The sequence below is a fragment of the Hakea prostrata genome, chromosome 3 (genome assembly GCF_041222555.1).
Source record: "Hakea prostrata isolate BN-2017 chromosome 3, UWA_Hpros_2, whole genome shotgun sequence".
In the NCBI taxonomy this organism is placed as follows: Eukaryota; Viridiplantae; Streptophyta; class Magnoliopsida; order Proteales; family Proteaceae; genus Hakea; species Hakea prostrata.
Genome location: NC_142602.1, coordinates 8,926,913 through 8,942,762, shown reverse-complemented (window position 1 = coordinate 8,942,762; position 15,850 = coordinate 8,926,913). Strand labels below are relative to the sequence as shown.

The 15,850-nt window shown below is 39.2% G+C and overlaps 4 protein-coding genes across 4 annotated transcripts; 1 reads left to right on the top strand and 3 right to left on the bottom strand.

Annotated features, from left to right (window-relative positions):
* Positions 1-1,561: 1,561 nt before the first annotated feature.
* Positions 1,562-3,555, bottom strand: LOC149020652 (xanthotoxin 5-hydroxylase CYP82C2-like). Its single transcript, XM_089146963.1, has 2 exons — positions 2,519-3,555; positions 1,562-2,380 (listed from the first exon to the last, which is right to left on the bottom strand). The coding sequence occupies exons 1-2, from the start codon at positions 3,485-3,487 to the stop codon at positions 1,754-1,756; spliced, it is 1,596 nt and encodes a 531-aa protein (XP_089003089.1). The 5' UTR covers positions 3,488-3,555; the 3' UTR covers positions 1,562-1,753.
* A 1,530-nt stretch (positions 3,556-5,085) lies between these two features.
* Positions 5,086-7,081, bottom strand: LOC149020651 (vinorine hydroxylase-like). Its single transcript, XM_089146962.1, has 2 exons — positions 6,096-7,081; positions 5,086-5,804 (listed from the first exon to the last, which is right to left on the bottom strand). The coding sequence occupies exons 1-2, from the start codon at positions 7,057-7,059 to the stop codon at positions 5,188-5,190; spliced, it is 1,581 nt and encodes a 526-aa protein (XP_089003088.1). The 5' UTR covers positions 7,060-7,081; the 3' UTR covers positions 5,086-5,187.
* A 2,655-nt stretch (positions 7,082-9,736) lies between these two features.
* LOC149020650 (pentatricopeptide repeat-containing protein At2g13600-like) lies at positions 9,737-12,520 on the top strand. The gene has a single exon (XM_089146961.1). The coding sequence runs from the start codon at positions 9,773-9,775 to the stop codon at positions 12,122-12,124; it is 2,352 nt and encodes a 783-aa protein (XP_089003087.1). The 5' UTR covers positions 9,737-9,772; the 3' UTR covers positions 12,125-12,520.
* A 403-nt stretch (positions 12,521-12,923) lies between these two features.
* Positions 12,924-15,380, bottom strand: LOC149020649 (Pectin lyase-like superfamily protein). The gene is made up of 8 exons (XM_089146960.1): positions 14,949-15,380; positions 14,718-14,846; positions 14,406-14,573; positions 14,268-14,303; positions 13,966-14,173; positions 13,785-13,866; positions 13,602-13,710; positions 12,924-13,514 (listed from the first exon to the last, which is right to left on the bottom strand). Exons 1-8 carry the CDS (start codon positions 15,231-15,233, stop codon positions 13,110-13,112), a joined length of 1,422 nt encoding a protein of 473 aa, XP_089003086.1. The 5' UTR covers positions 15,234-15,380; the 3' UTR covers positions 12,924-13,109.
* Positions 15,381-15,850: the final 470 nt, after the last annotated feature.

Genomic DNA, 15,850 nt, shown 5'->3' with positions numbered 1-15,850 from the left:
TGATCCAGTAGAGATGGTGATAAAGGAAAGTATATGGGCTTGGTAACTTGCATTCCAGCCATGTCCAAAGAAAGCTAATGAAGTGTTGCATTCCACACCGAAGAAAAATCTTGCTGGACCCAGATCTTTTAAAGAGAACTCCTTGGCTAAAGAGCCCATGAGACCGTGGATAACTTGAGAAGGGGGCCCAATAAGAAGATTGTCATCGACGTAAACTAAAAATGGAGAGGCCCATAGATATCATGCCCATTAAACAAAGACGAATCAATGTTTGAACCACGAAAACCCGATGTAACAGGAAACGTGCTCAAACGCTGAAGCCAAACCCTAGCTGTCTACTTAAGCCCATAAAGTGACCGCTTGAGTTTGCAAACACGTGAGGAAAACTGAGAGTCAATATAAATATATATATCAGTTGGATCCCAATCAGTTGTCGGTTTGACAATGGAGCTATAGGTCTCGTCATAATCCAAACCATACTTTTGAGTAAAACTCTTGAATCCGGATCTTCTCCCCGTCGGGGGAGACATGGCTTCCTGACCACAAACATTAGTGGGTCTCACTGGGGTTAAAAAAAACTTTTTTTTATTTTTTCTAAAAAAGTGTGCCCCACTGATGTTTGTGTGGTCAGAAAGCGTGAGGGGAGCACTTTGTGCTCCCCGTACGGATCACTGATCCGGACTCAAAACTCTTGGCTATAAATCTAGCTTTGTGCCACTCTATAAAACCATCAGATTTCTGCTTAATCCTAAATAACTATTTGCATCTAATTACATGGCCATGAGGCGGAGGAGGTGTCAAAACCCATGTTTGATTTGAAATCAAAGTGTTGAATTTGACATCTGTAGCAACATACCAAACATGATTTTTAACGGCTTGGGAATAAGTAGGATCCCAATCAGAAGGCAGCTACATTTTGATTTTATGGGAATTGCAGATTCAAGCCAAGCTTATATAATCTCTCAGTAGATTGATTTCCCCCTTAGCCCATCCTTTTTGTTGGCGATCTCTATCCAGATTTTGAAACGTCGACAAATGAATTCAATTATTTTTGGAATCGTCTTCTTTTTTTATCATTTTGGATTAGACAATATAAAAGGGACGTTTCAAGTAACTGAGAGAAGAAGACAGCTATCACCGAAGACCTCATGATATTTTTTGGATAGACATAAAACAATCATATCGACTACAGGAAAAGAGCGAGGGCTACTTTTATACTTGTGGGGGCAATGCCAGATACAGTTACTTGCATGTCTTCTAGTCAGTGGTATTCATGTTTGTTGCAGTTTGGCTTCAGTGCTGTGCATTAATTGAGCTGACTACGGTTTGGATCATTTTTGGTGATCGAGCTGTTTTGTTTTGTTTGTTTCAGTGGTGTAGTTCAAAAAGTGTAAAAAAAAAAAAAAAAACCAAATCGGATCAATCTCGACCACTAAAAGTGATTTGAACAATAGGCAACTTAGTGTGTACATTAATTGGATAAGATGTGAATCAAATTCGTATTTTCTATGAGCCTTGGCTTTCCCCAGCCAGTGGGCTAGGATCAACGATCACAACTGTCTTGCAGGTCTACATGAAACAACGCAGAAGAACAATAAACATGGCATTTTAAAAGTAGCATTACTGAATATGACATGAAATATGAGGAGTTGTCTGTTTATAGGTGTGGAAATTTCTCCCCGTTTATTCTATTTAATTACATTTACAGCAAAAGAAAGCTAAGGATTTACTCATATATATGCGATTAGAACTTTTACACTTCATAAAGCTTAGAAGGAAGGCGTGGGCTGAGAAGGATGTCTAGCGGGGTAGCTTTGGGCAGGGTGATACCTAAACTTTCAGTCATATCCACTGGTTCATCTAAAGGGGTCTTCAAATTAAAGCCTTGTAGTATACGAGCAAGTGTTAAGTACAAAGTGTGTTTTGCAAATGCGATACCTGGGCATGATCGTATGCCGGATCCAAAAGGGATGTACTCGAAATTATTACCCATGAAGTCTACTTGTGCATGTGAAGTTAGAAACCTCTCTGGATTGAATTCATTAGGGTCTGACCACATTTGAGGATCTCGATGAAGCTTCCACAAATTAATAAGCAAACGTGTGCCCTTGCGGATGGTGTAGCCCCCCACTTGACAGTCTTCTATTGCTTCGTGAGGTATCGATAAAGGCAAAGGAGGGTATAGCCGCAAAGTTTCCTTTATGATGGCTTCGAGGTATGGTAAGTTTTTTATGTCTGAGTCTTCAACATGTCTATCCCTACCAACATTGACGTCTAGCTCTTCCTGAGCCCTTTTTAGCACTTGAGGATTGTTCAACAGCAAAGAAAGTGCCCATGTCAAGGTCACAGAGGTGGTTTCATAGCCGCCTGCAATGAGTTGCTGCTTGTAATGAAAATCAGAAAAAGAAGGTTAATTAGGCATAGTCAAGACTCAAGAGACTCAAGAAGATAAAACCACAAAAAAAGGTCTTATATTATATAAGCACGAGTTCATCAAATATAATGAAATGTTGCATACCAGTACGGTTGCCTTGATGATTGTATCACGTTCATAACCATATCTGGAATTGTCTTCAGGAATCACGGATAGCATCACATCAATGAAGTCAAGCTGCTCTTCTTCTTCTTCTTCTTCATTTTTCGTACGGATCTCACGACGTTGACGACGATGTTCTTCCACCCAATTTCCAATTATATGATCTAATTCCTTATGGGTAGATTTCATGGCTCCCAAGTATCCTCCGATGTCCAACCACTCGCAATAAGGTATTGCATCAGACAAAATAAATAATCCAAGTAGATAAAGTGCTTGAAACATTGCTTCTTTGAATCTTTGGGCCTCATCCATCTCATGCCCAACAACATCAATGTTTCCATACATACGTTTTCCAACAATCAATTTGGTCATGACATTGAAAGTGAGGTGCTCGAACCACTGCTTCATCTCTACTTTCATAGCTCGGTCAGCGTTGTCCTTTGCCCAAAGTGAGTACAATTCTTTGAAGGATGTGTCAATTTCAGCAACCCTAACATGCTTGAGTCTGTCAAGGCGAGATTTAGAAAGTAGTTCAAGAGTGGACATCTTACGAATCTCACGCCAATATGATCCGTAAGACGATAAAGCAAACGCAGCATGGTTGAAGCCCAAATATTTGCCTCCAGCAACACGAGGGCGTGTAGCGAAAACTCTATCATTGGTAGCGAAACAATCCTTGATCAACTCTCTATTGCTCACGACCAGTGAGCGATGTACACCGAGTTTGATCATGAAGGCCGGTCCATAGTTGTCAGCCATGGCTCCAAGTATCCGTGTAATCGGACTTTTTCCGCCCAACAAATGAAGATGACCAACAACTGGCAAAGCACCAGTTGGAGTTGGGGCTTCTCTGCTTCCCTTGGTTTTGTGTTTGCAGAATAAGTGATACACCACAAGTAATGCTGCTACCGTTCCTATTACTAGCTGAGATGGGACGATAAGCAGCTCCATTTTTGATCTAATGGGAATTGCAGATCGATTCAAGCCAAGCTTGTGTATATAATCTCTCAGTGGATTGATTTCCCGGCCTCATCCCTTCTGGTAGGTAGGATCTGTGATCTCTTTCCAGATTCTGAAACACCCCATGTCCCCATGTGAATTCAATTATTTTTTGGAGTCTTATGCTTCTCCTTTTCAGAAGATAACGCCAATCGGGTACCTGTACTATCTTGATGGTTATGTCCAGCAGTCATGAAGAACACATGGCTCCAAGATAATTTATGTTAATTAATTAATTAATTAATCCTACTGACTCCTAGCCGTTCATCGAGTCCGCAATAATAGATTTTGCTAATAAATTGTCATTCAAATATTCTATCCTGCATGCATGTGGGCTCATGTTCGAGTTCGGCAGTATTTGTGACTACACTATAAGTCAATGAATATGTCAATTTTTTTTTTTTTTTTTATTTTTGGGTAAATGACGATTTCATTCAAGCACGCAACCAACTGGGCCTTCCTAGCTAGGTGATCAGCCACAATGTTGATCTGCCTAGGGATATGTGCATCTTGAAATACTTGTTAACCTGATATGAGAAACACTATCGACATTTTTTGGACATTTGGATTGGTGTGGGTGAAAAATAGATCTTTCGTATTGGAGTCTCTAAAGGTCATTTGGACCTTAGAGTTTCTTTACAATTTGAGCAACAAATTGTTAAAATGCAAGAAACTGAAGAAAAAAACTCCGGAGAAGAGAGAGAAAATGACAATAATTGAACGAAATTCTGCTAAATATAGTCAGTTTGCGAATATATCGAACGTCGACTTATGATAAATCGCGTGTTTAGCTTTTGCATTTCATGCCAATATGGTCGGAGAGAGTAGTGGAAACCAAAGCATCAATTTTATCATTGTTTTAAATGGTGAAATTACTCATTTTTAATCTAAAATAGAGATACACCAAAAAAACTGAAAATGTCACACACACACACGTACGTACTTGAATCACCCGACCCAGGCTGGGCAAATCTGAAGGAGCTTGTTAGCTGTTCTACGAAATTCCTAAGAGATTTCAAATATCTAGAGATTTAAAATCTATGGATTCATAATTTATAAAATTAACTATTTGGTTAACATGAATCTGTAAAAGTAAATATGTGGATTTATCCTGAAAAATTAATTGGTAGACGTGATTTTTGTGAATGCACAAATGTTTAACATTTTTCTAATAGAAGTGAAATCTCCCCATACCCATAAATTTACAGATTTACGTTTTCAGTGCAAAAAATTGAATCTTTACATTTTATGAATTTAAGAATTTTTACAACCAAACTGGTATAAATTTTGTATTCATGAATCTAGAGATTTCAAATCTCTGGATTCATGTAACCAAACAGGCCTTAAGAAAATCGTGGTGTTGATTATGGTGCATAATGCTGTTTGATGAGTCCATAAATTAGGGATTTTGTTCTTAATGGGCAATGATTTGGGGCTCGACTTCATTGCTGCAAATCCGTTTCTCAAAAGTGTAGAAATACGCTTTTTGAAAATAGAGGGTCGATATAAAAACTCGGGATCTCCCAAGCAATTTCCATGATTTCCTCAAAAAACAAAACGGATCCATACGTGGATTTTATTCATACGTAAATAATTAAGACATTCGAAACAACAGATTAAGAACGACTCCTTTTCTGCTCTAATTATTCTATTTAATCTTGATAGAGCTGAGGAGGAAGTCGTGGAATGAGAAGCACTTCCAGTGGAGTTGCTTTGGGCATTGTGATGCCTGAGCCTTCAGTCATGTCTACTTGTTGCTGTGAAGGGGTGTCCATGGTGAAACCTTGTAGGAGACGAGCGAGAGTCAAGTGCACGACTTGTTTGGCAAATGTGATTCCTGGGCATGATCGTATGCCTGATCCAAAAGGGATGAACTCAAAATTTCGACCCATAACGTCTACTTCTGCGTGAGTAGTCAGAAACCTCTCTGGTTTAAATTCAAGAGGATCTGACCACACATGAGGGTCTTGATGAAGCTTCCATATATTGACAAGCAAATTTGTTCCCCTGGGGATAACGTAACCACCCACTTTGCAGTCTTCAATGGCTTTATGTGCCATGGCTATAGGTGCAGCAGGGTATAGCCGTAAAACTTCTTTTACAATTGCATGGAGATACACTAGATTCTTGATGTCTGACTCTTCAACAAATCTATTTCTACCAACGTGAGCGTCCAATTCTTCTTGGGCCCTTTTCAGCACTTGACGATTGTTTAATAGTACAGACAATGCCCATGTCAGGGTGACGGAGGTGGAGTCAGAGGCACCTGCTAATGAGTTGCTGTGCATAATGAAAATGGACAGATCATCAGAAAGGTCAGGGATTTGGCAAGTTGTAAGCCAAGAATAAAGAAACCCCAAAAGTCAAGCTAGGCAATCTGAAGCAGCTTGTTAGCTGTTTGACGAAAGTCCTGAGAGAAATGAGGTACCTTGACTAAGGCAACTGTGGGGTTCAGTATGGTGAATCCCAACAAGCAAAGCAAAGCTATTTGGACGTTATGGTATTACTAAATATACATGCATGAAAGACTTTAAAAATTTGATAGCAAAATAAAATGTACATACCAGTGCAGCCGCCTTGATGACAGTATCACGGTCGTAACCAAACATTGGATTGTCTTCTGAAAATATGGATAGCATCACATCAATGAAGTCGAGCTCTTCTTCATTTGGAGAAGATGACGACAATTTCTTATTCATCTTCCGACGCCGGTGTTCATCTAGCCAATCTCCAACTATGGAGTCTGCTTCCTTAGCAGTAGATTTCATGGCGCCCACATGTCCTCCCAAGTCCAACCATTCACAACAGGGTATTGCATCAGATGGAACAAACACCCCAGTCAGATACATCATTTGGGAAATCACTTTATGAAACCTTTGGGCATCAACCTCGTCTCTAACATCAACATTGTTCCCATAATAACGTTTCCCAGCAACCATTTTGGTTATGACATTGAAAGTAAGGTGTTCAAACCATTGGTTCATCTCTACCTTTAGAGGTCTAGCACTGTTGTCCTCGGCAGCCCAGAGTGAAAACAATTCTTTGATGGACATATCTATTTCAGAGATCCTCAAATGCCTAAGCTTGTTAAGACGGGTAGTGGAAAGCAGCTGAAGAGTGGTAATCTTACGCATCTCACGCCAATATGGTCCATATGGAGAAAACCCAAAGACAGCATAGTGAAAACCTAAGTACTTACCTGCAGCAAAATCAGGGCGTGTAGCAAAAGCCCTGTCGTTGGTGGTGAAGCACTCCTTGATCAACTCTTTGCTGCTCACAACCAAGGAGGGATGTACGCCGAGTCTGAGCATGAAGGCTGGGCCATACTTGTCAGCCATAGCTCCGAATTTTCGTGGAAGCGATGAGCTTTGCCCTCTAAACAAATGGAGATGGCCAACGACTGGCAAAGCCCCAGATGGTGTTGGAACTTCCCTTCTTTTTGTTCTGTATCTGTAAATGCAGTAACATAACAAGACAAAGGCAACAAATTCTCCTAGTACATGAGATGGGAGGAATGGTTCCATGATCAAATGGTGAACATGCAAACCAAGCAGCTTCATTTGGTATTCTTGTAAGACATCTCGATGGTTATATATATACTCTTTTAGCTTCAATAACCCATATCTCATATTGACAGAAGTCACACGGCGACTCATATTGACAGAAGTCACCTTTGACGGCGACCCTTTATCACCACTTACAATATTATAGCATTCAAAATCTTTTCTAAAAGCAAAACATGACCACCATGTAAGATCACCAAATGATAATGGAAAATGTAAAATGATGTTAAGAGTATGGTGGCGAGTCAAACTAGGTTACTTGTGACCCAAGTTGAACTAAATCTTAGAAAGAAAAAATATTTAAAATTGAATATAGAGGTTGTTCATGTTACTTGGGTCTCAAGTTAGAGTACGGTCTTGTATGTCTTGCCAAAAGAAAACAAAGACGGTTTATTGGAAAAACAAACCAAGATGATAAAAGATAGATTAATGGAGTTCAAATTCATCACGTGTCTTGTTACTTGGATTTCAAGTTGAAGTCCTTTTGGTCTGGTTCGCTCTATCAATATTTTAATTAATCCCTAGGGCTGCGTTTGTTTGCAAAGGTGGGGTGGGAAAAAAAAAGTGGAAAAAAAAAATGTGGGTCCCATATGTTGTGGGGTGAGGAAGAAGGAAAGGAAAAGAAAAAGTTTTGTAAAAAATTTGTAGGGGTGGGTCCTACTTTTTACTTTTTCCAACTTTTTCACAAAGTTCCACCATATATGTGGGGTTTTAAAATGGCATGGAGTGGGAAAGTTGGGCTGTCACATCAGCAGACAAGTTTTCTTGATTCAAGAAACTTGTCTCCCACTTTCTCACCCCAAACAACCAAACAATCTATTATTTTGGGATTTAAAGGAAAGTAAGAAATCTACACTCTTTTCAAGAATTTTCCCACCCTTTTTTCCCACCCCACCTTTATTCCAGCAAACAAACGCAGCCTAGGGGTTGTAAAGTTGATAGAAAACCAATGTCTATCTCATAGTTTGAAATGAAGAGTTTAAAAGAAAGAATTTACATTTCTTTAAAATTCAAAGTAAAACACTATCTTATATTTAAATTATAAGTATCCAGCCCCAGAATGCATAATCACTTCATAGTATGACCTTCAATAATCAAAGAAATTTTGTAATTATTATTTAATTTCTTTCAATATTAAGTCTTGGCTCCGCCCTTGTTTGCAAAGAGCCCGAGGCAACTCCCCTGCTTTTGAATTATATATTAGAGGATGGGGTCTATTGAGATTTTCACTTCTCATCTAACTCAGACTCCAATTGTTTATAGGGTAATTTTCATTTGGACCCCCTGAGGTTTGATCTATGTCATTTTTAGTCCAAAAAAATTAAGATTTTGCATCGGCCTCCCCTGTACTATGAAAAAAGTCAATTTAAGGACAAATTATCACTTCTATGACGAATTTGCCCTTATTCTTATTTTTTTTAATTTAAATTTTTTTATATTTACATTTTAAGGAGTTAAAATTTATTAAATTTACAAAATCAAACCCTCCTTCATTACCCAATTCCCAAATCCCTAGTTCTATGAATTCTAAATTCTTATTTGCTACTCACATTTAAATTCATTTTACCCACTTATTTTACCAATAATTTCCTGATTTTCCATCTCCATCGCTTCTGTCATAGGAGCCAAACTCAGAGAGAAGAGAGAAGAGTGGCTAGTGAGAGAAGGGGCTTGGGAATAAACTGAGAGAGAGAAGAGAGAAGGGAGAAGGGAGAGAGAGAACGGGCCAGTGAGAGAAGAGCGGCTAGTGAGACAAGGGGCTTGGGAATAAAGAAAAAGTAAATTGTTTTCAGTTTACTGGAGAAAAAAAAAAAAAGAAAGAAAAAAAAAAAAAAGATATGCACGAAACATATTCCACTTCTTCTCCTCCACTATTTTATTTCTTTTGTGTTTTTGGTTTTTAGATACTCGTAAAACCCTAGATTTTGGTTTTGGATTTCTTTGTTCGTTGTGTTCTTTTAATATGTGAAGCTCTATCAGGGATTTGTTGTTGATTGTTTTTTCTTTTTGGTTTATAGGGTTGAACTTTTTAGGAAAATAATGATTTAAAATTGGTAAAACCAGGAATTTGGGAATCGGGTAATGGAGGGTCTTATTTTGTAAATTAATAAACTTTAACCCTTTAAAATGTAAAAATTAAAAAAAGGACAAATTCGTCATAGATTTGATGATTTGTCCTTTCTATAGTACAGGGGAGTTAGATGCAAAGTCTCAATTTTTTTGGACTGAAAATGACATAGGCCAAACCTCAGGGGGTCCAGATGAAAATTACCCTTGTTTTATTATATCTATCACTAATAATAGAGTATATTGCACTGACACCTTAAAATGTAAGCCTTAAAGCACTGACACTTCACTTTATGTTTAAAAAGCACAAATACTTCAAAATTGGATTTTCATTGGATACATTGTTTTAATTTGTCACTGAAAACCTTTCGGATACTGTTTATTATAGAGATATTTTTTAAAATAAACAGTAATTTAACTAACGAAAATCCAATTTTTGGTATCTTTGTGCTTTTCAAACATAAAATAGGGTGCGGGCCTTCATTTTGGATGCTAGTTCAATTCGCTGTTACCAATAATTTCTACCAAAAAGAAAATCATAAATCGTAATAATTGCCCTTCTTGTCCAAACGAAGAGGAGCCTGATTGAGCAGGATGCTTTTCTATTATGGTAGTCGGTTTGAGAAACTTCCCATTTTTCAAGAAGCTTCATCAGGGGAAATGGCAGAAATTTCAGTTGTTTCCTTACCGATTTCTGCCCATTTTCTCATCAAGTACCCTAACTACTTCTCTAGAAAACAATCTGGGGAAAACAATTGCAAGTCTCATGGCCATCAATACCAGAACAGCCTTCTTGGCTTATGTAGAAACTTGTATCTCCGTCTTAAAGACCCTCTCCTCTCATGGCTACATCAGAGAAGGGAGAGCCTTTCATGGACATTTGATCAAAATGGGCATCTCCTCAGATCGATATATAAGCGTTAAGCTACTGATCATGTACTTGAATTGCAAGACAGATATTGAAGTTAAGGAGATCCTCAGAGAATTTGGTGGATTTGATGTTGTTGCTTGGAATTGCATTATCACGTCCCACGTCCAGCAGGGCAATCTAGAAGCAGCTCGTCAGTTGTTCGATAGAATGCCCGAGAGAAATGAAGTCAGCTGGACTGCGTTGATTGCGGGGTTTATGAAGTTTGGAAGAGTGGATGAGTCATTGTGGTATTTTGAGAAGAACCCGTTTCAGAATGTGGTTTCCTGGACAGCATTGATTAGTGGGTATGTTCGGCATGGATCAAATGTTGAAGCCATGAATCATTTCTGTAAAATGCTTGAGCATGGCACCAGGCCAAACAATGTGACCTTTACTTCCATTCTTGGAGCTTGCATTGGGTTGCATGGTCTTGAATTAGGCAGGAGTATTTTCGGATTGATTGTTAAATTGGGTTTTGAGGACAATTTATCTGTTTGTAATGCTTTAATAACATTTTACATAAGGATGGGTGAATTCAACTTGGCAAGGAGAGTTTTCGATCGGATGGAGATCAGAGATGTAATTTCTTGGACTGCAATTCTCGACTTGTACGTTGAGATGGGGGAATTGTTAGAGGCACGTCGGATTTTTGACAAGATGCCTGGGAGAAACGAAGTTTCTTGGAGTGCAATGATTGCAAGGTATGCCCAAGGTGGGGATGCCAGAGAAGCACTTAAACTCTTTGTAGACATGCTTCACATTGGATTTCGACCAAATATCTCTTGTTATTCTAGCATCCTTAGTGTATTGGGTAGCACAAAGGGTTTACTACCAGGGACGAATGTTCACGGACATGTTATCAAAACTGGAATGGAAAGGGATGTCTTTATAGGTGGTCCTCTGATCGACATGTATTGCAAATGTGGAAAGACTCTGGATGCACGTCTTGTCTTTGAATTGATTTCAGAGAGGAACGTGGTATGTTGCAATTCTATGGTTGCAGGGTATGGTCTGAATGGCCTACTAGAAGAAGCTAAGGAGTTGTTTGAGCAGATCCCCGAGAGAAATACTATCTCGTGGAATTCAATGATTTCTAGTTATGCACAAAATGGACAGTGTCATCAGGTGTTGGAGGTTTTCAACCAGATGTTGTTGTCTGGAGAAAATCCAAATGATTCTACATTTTCTAGCGTCCTGAGTGCTTGTTCAAGCTTGGCCTACCTAGAGAAAGGCAAGAATATTCATGGAAAGGCTGTCAAACTTGGGATTCAGTATGAGCTCTTCACCGGGACTGCACTTACAGATATGTATGCAAAATCTGGGGACATTGAAAGTTCTAAGCGGGTTTTCAATAAAATGCCTGAGAAGAATGAGGTCTCTTGGACTGCAATGATTCAAGGCCTTGCAGATAATGGGTTCATAGAGGAGACTCTTACTCTATTTGAGGAAATGGAAAGAACATCGAATGTGGCTCCTTCTGGGCTTATGTTCTTAGCTGTTCTTTTTGCTTGTTCTCATTTTGGATTGGTTGAGAAAGGTTTTACGTACTTTGAGTCAATGGAAAAGGTCTATGGCATAAAGCCAACTGGTAGACACTATACTTGCATTGTTGATTTGCTGGCACGATCAGGGCGCCTCAGAGAGGCTGAAAATTTCATTAAAGCAATGCCTTTTCAACCTGAAGCTAATGCTTGGGCTGCTCTATTGAGTGGTTGTAGTGTTTATAAGAATGAGGAAATAGCACAAAGGACTGCTAAGAAGATCTGGGAATTGTTTGAGGAGAACTCAGCTGGTTATGTTTTACTGTCAAATATATATGCTTCGGCTGGGAGATGGAGTGATGTTTCGAGGGTGAGAAAATTAATGAGGGAGAAAGGATTGAAGAAAATTGGTGGGTGCAGTTGGATTGAGGTGAGGGATCATGTCCATTCTTTTTATTCTGACGGGTGCCACTCACATTTGTGTGATATAGTTAGGGTTTTGGAACTATTGATGTCTGAGATGATGGTTACTAGTCGAAGTGGTGATTTTGAAGTTCAGATTTTATGAACACATGAATGCCATTGCTTAGTTCTTATCTGGTGGGATATTATTTATCAGAAATCATTCAGAGCTCCTGGTATTTAATGGATTTAAATGCATTTGTTTGGTGACACCATAAGCCCCAGTCAGAGGACTCTTTTGCTTCTGAAGCTCCATGGAAAGCCGAAACAAACATTGAAACCTCATTTTCCCCCATTGAAGATATCCAAGGAGATTAGCCTAGCACTGAAATTTTTGTCTAAGACGGGGTTTTTTCCCCCCTGGTACACCATTGATTTGGCACTTAAATCCTTCCATGGGGATCAAGGATCAAAATTCGGTATGGTACCTATTCATTGTGGCGGAGGGGTGAAAGCTATGGGTGTTTCATTTTTCGCCTTAGTTTAATGCAACTTGAATAAGAAAAACAGGGGAGTTCTTAGTGGAGTAAGTGCTCCAGCAAATCAGCTTTTTCGTACAAAAATGCAATGGTTTGAAGGCTCTGAATGAAATGAAAAAGCTGAGGAGGTAAAAAGGAAAGAGAATAAAAAGAATGCTACTGCCTACTTGGTTAAGATTAATAGGCTGCAACTTCAGCTTTTCTGTACTTGGACGGCGCACGCACAGTCCCAAGGCCCAATCATCAAAACAAAAGCGAGGCATAGAGAGACAATACAACAGAATACAGAATTTATTGGAAAATGGCCCATAACCAAATAAGTGGTCACACCTCACCAGTTGGAAATTCCATACCTTAAAATCTTTTTGTACATTCAGGGGTGGCCTGCCCAGTTCGAAACCTAATGGTGTCACAATCCTAATGGTGTATTACAAGGAGTTGCAGAGGATGTGAATATATTGGCTCCTGAGCAGGCATGTTTGGATTTGGTCTCAAAACCATGTTGCTTGAAAATGTCCTCTTTACCCCCTACGTATGGAACCATTTTATCATTCATCTTTCATCGATGTGGTTCTTATGCTGATTGCTCAGAAAAGTCTCTCCTTAAGTATGCTAACAGGAGTGCTCATGTGATCTTGCTGGTTGCTTAGCCCAACTACCACCCCTACGCAAGCAGTAATCCATGGTTGAAGGAACAAGAGGTGCCTGTGATTTTCCATAAGAGTTCAAACAGAGGCCCTGCTTAATCCCAGAAGAACTTGATGATGGTTTTAACTGGATGTCGATCAGATCAACATTGATGCACGGAACAGTTTTGCTACATGCCAAATGAATGGGTTGCACTGAGTATGTCCCAGTAATCTGATTGTACTGAACTCCAGTTATTGCCACTGCTTCTGTATGGTTCTTGCAAGATTTCATCTTGTCACAGTAGTACTGGTCGATCATGATTGGAACCTCCACATCGACGACTTGGATGTTCGAAAATGAAACATTCTTCACAGACCCCATGCCTCCCTGAAATCAATTTATATCCACTAGCTTAACTAGTTATATCTGTAATTACTCAACTAATCTCAAGCTTTGATGGATAAGGATTTATACCTGCCATGTTTTGATCCTTACACCAGATAGAGCATTTTGAATATTGATGTATTCAATGATTATGCCGGATACACATGCCACAGCTTTGTCCCTCCCTAGCCCTCCTAAACTGAAATTTCCTCATACACACATGATATAAGAAGATGAGAAAATATGTTGAGGTTGCAGTTCACTTGAGCTTACCTAATACCATTGCCAGGGCTGCAGTTCACATGATGCACATGAACATTACTACTCCCAGTTTGTATAGATACACAATCATCCCCTGTCAAGAACCACCACTCATCAATTAAGATATTAATATTAATGGAAAGCTTTTGACATAAATATTCATATAAAGAATTGGTGGCTTTCATTTTCTTACCACATCCAATGTTGGAATCCTTTATTTCCACATCATGGGTGTTTTGAAGGTGAATGCCATCAGTGTTGGGACTGTCACCTGGTGAAGAGATTGTGACATTGCCAACTTTAACTCCTCCACTGCTATCAAATTTTAGATGGCACCCTGGACTGTTTATGATTGTTATGTCCCTAACAGTCACATCGTAGCTTGCATAGAACCTCAAAGCCTGCAAAAGGTACCCAAATACTATTTGTCCTACACAGCAACTTTGATACAAGAACATGAGAAACTATGTTAAGGTTGAGAAAGAATCTTTTTACAGTTGGTTTAAGATCTGGTATATGTTTGAATTTCTTCTGCAAGAAACATGGGAGAAGAAGATGTTATATATACAGCTCCATGCATGCATATTTTTTCTGAACTAAAGAGAAAGGAATGCATCTCTATAACATACTGACCTGAACATAGTTGATTGCTGAGGGATTCCACCACGCAGAACCTTGGCCATCAACCGTACCAGTTCCTTGGATTGTGAAGTTATGAACCCACTTGAAGTTTATCCATTGAAACAAGCTTGATTTCGGCCAGGCGCCCACCTTTGGCGGAGCTAAGAGAGTACCATCTATCTGTGTTTTCGAAAAATTTGAAGTTTGAAACAGATCAAATGCTCTGTCGCTCTTTCTCAAGTTGAACAATAAAGAAGAACATTTTGGATAAGCTTGGTTTGGTGGTGGGTATGTGGGACTAAAGGGCGACGAAGGATAACAAACCTGAAGAACAAGGTGAGGCATGCATGGGCCTTGGAGAGTCAATGGTTTGACTAGGAACCTGAGTTTTGGTGGGATTTTCACTGTGGCCCCAGGAACCCTGCAACCAGCTTTCCATGCTGCTTCAAAAGCCTGTTTCAGCCCCCACATTGCAATAAGTTAGAACATTTTACAATTCTCTCTCTCCCTCACTCCCATGCTCCGTATTGTTTTGGGGGGGGGGGGGTGTTTCACCTTTGAGTCATCTGAAACTCCATCAGCCTTGGCTCCAAATGACAATATATCAAAAAATTTTGTTGACTGAGTAGGATGAGGACCATAGGAAGGAGATGAAGCAGGTGAAGGGACAGGAGAATGAACTGGTCCAGCAACAGTTTGGTTGTTACCACACCCTTTCTTCTGTTGCTGATGTTTCTTGTGATCCTTTCTTGCTTCCACTGAACTGGATGAGAACATAATCAGTATTACATTCAGCAGAAGCAGAAGAAAGAAAAGAGAGAAATGCTTTTCTTTCTTCATCCCTGGATTACTTGAGTAGTATGAATTCTTGCTAGAACTTCAGTTGATGCTCAACACTGGAAACAATCAGCTTAAATAGAGGAAGGTTACAATAGGAGAAGGCTTTAATCACTTTTGATTTAACAGTTATTTTTTTGAAGATGTCCCATCAAATGATACATAGATTTGGCTTTACTCTCTCCAAAGTTGTTTTCATGCCAAGTTCTAACAAAGCCAAACTGAAACTAAAGTAGTCTTTAAATATTAAAAGTTTAGATAAAGCTGTAGAATGCAGAATGAAAGAAGAAAGAAGTAATCATTTCAGCAACAGAATGGTTATGGATGTCTAGTGTGGAAGTTGGTAGAAAAAACAACACAAGACACAACAAGGTTGGCTTTGAAAGCCCATAATTACCAAAGTAACCCTGATGCAAGGGTGTAGTCTCTCTCAGCACTACAATGTTGGTAGGTGAAGGTTGGGGGAGGGTATTTGGGTCAATTGATGGAGAATGGAAGGTAGTTTTTTTAGTTGGATGAGTTCGTAATGGGTATTGGAATATAATTTGTATGGGGTTCACATGTTGATGAGTTGATGAAATGGAAGGGCTTGGAAGGATAAAAAGGCCCAAAGGCCAAAA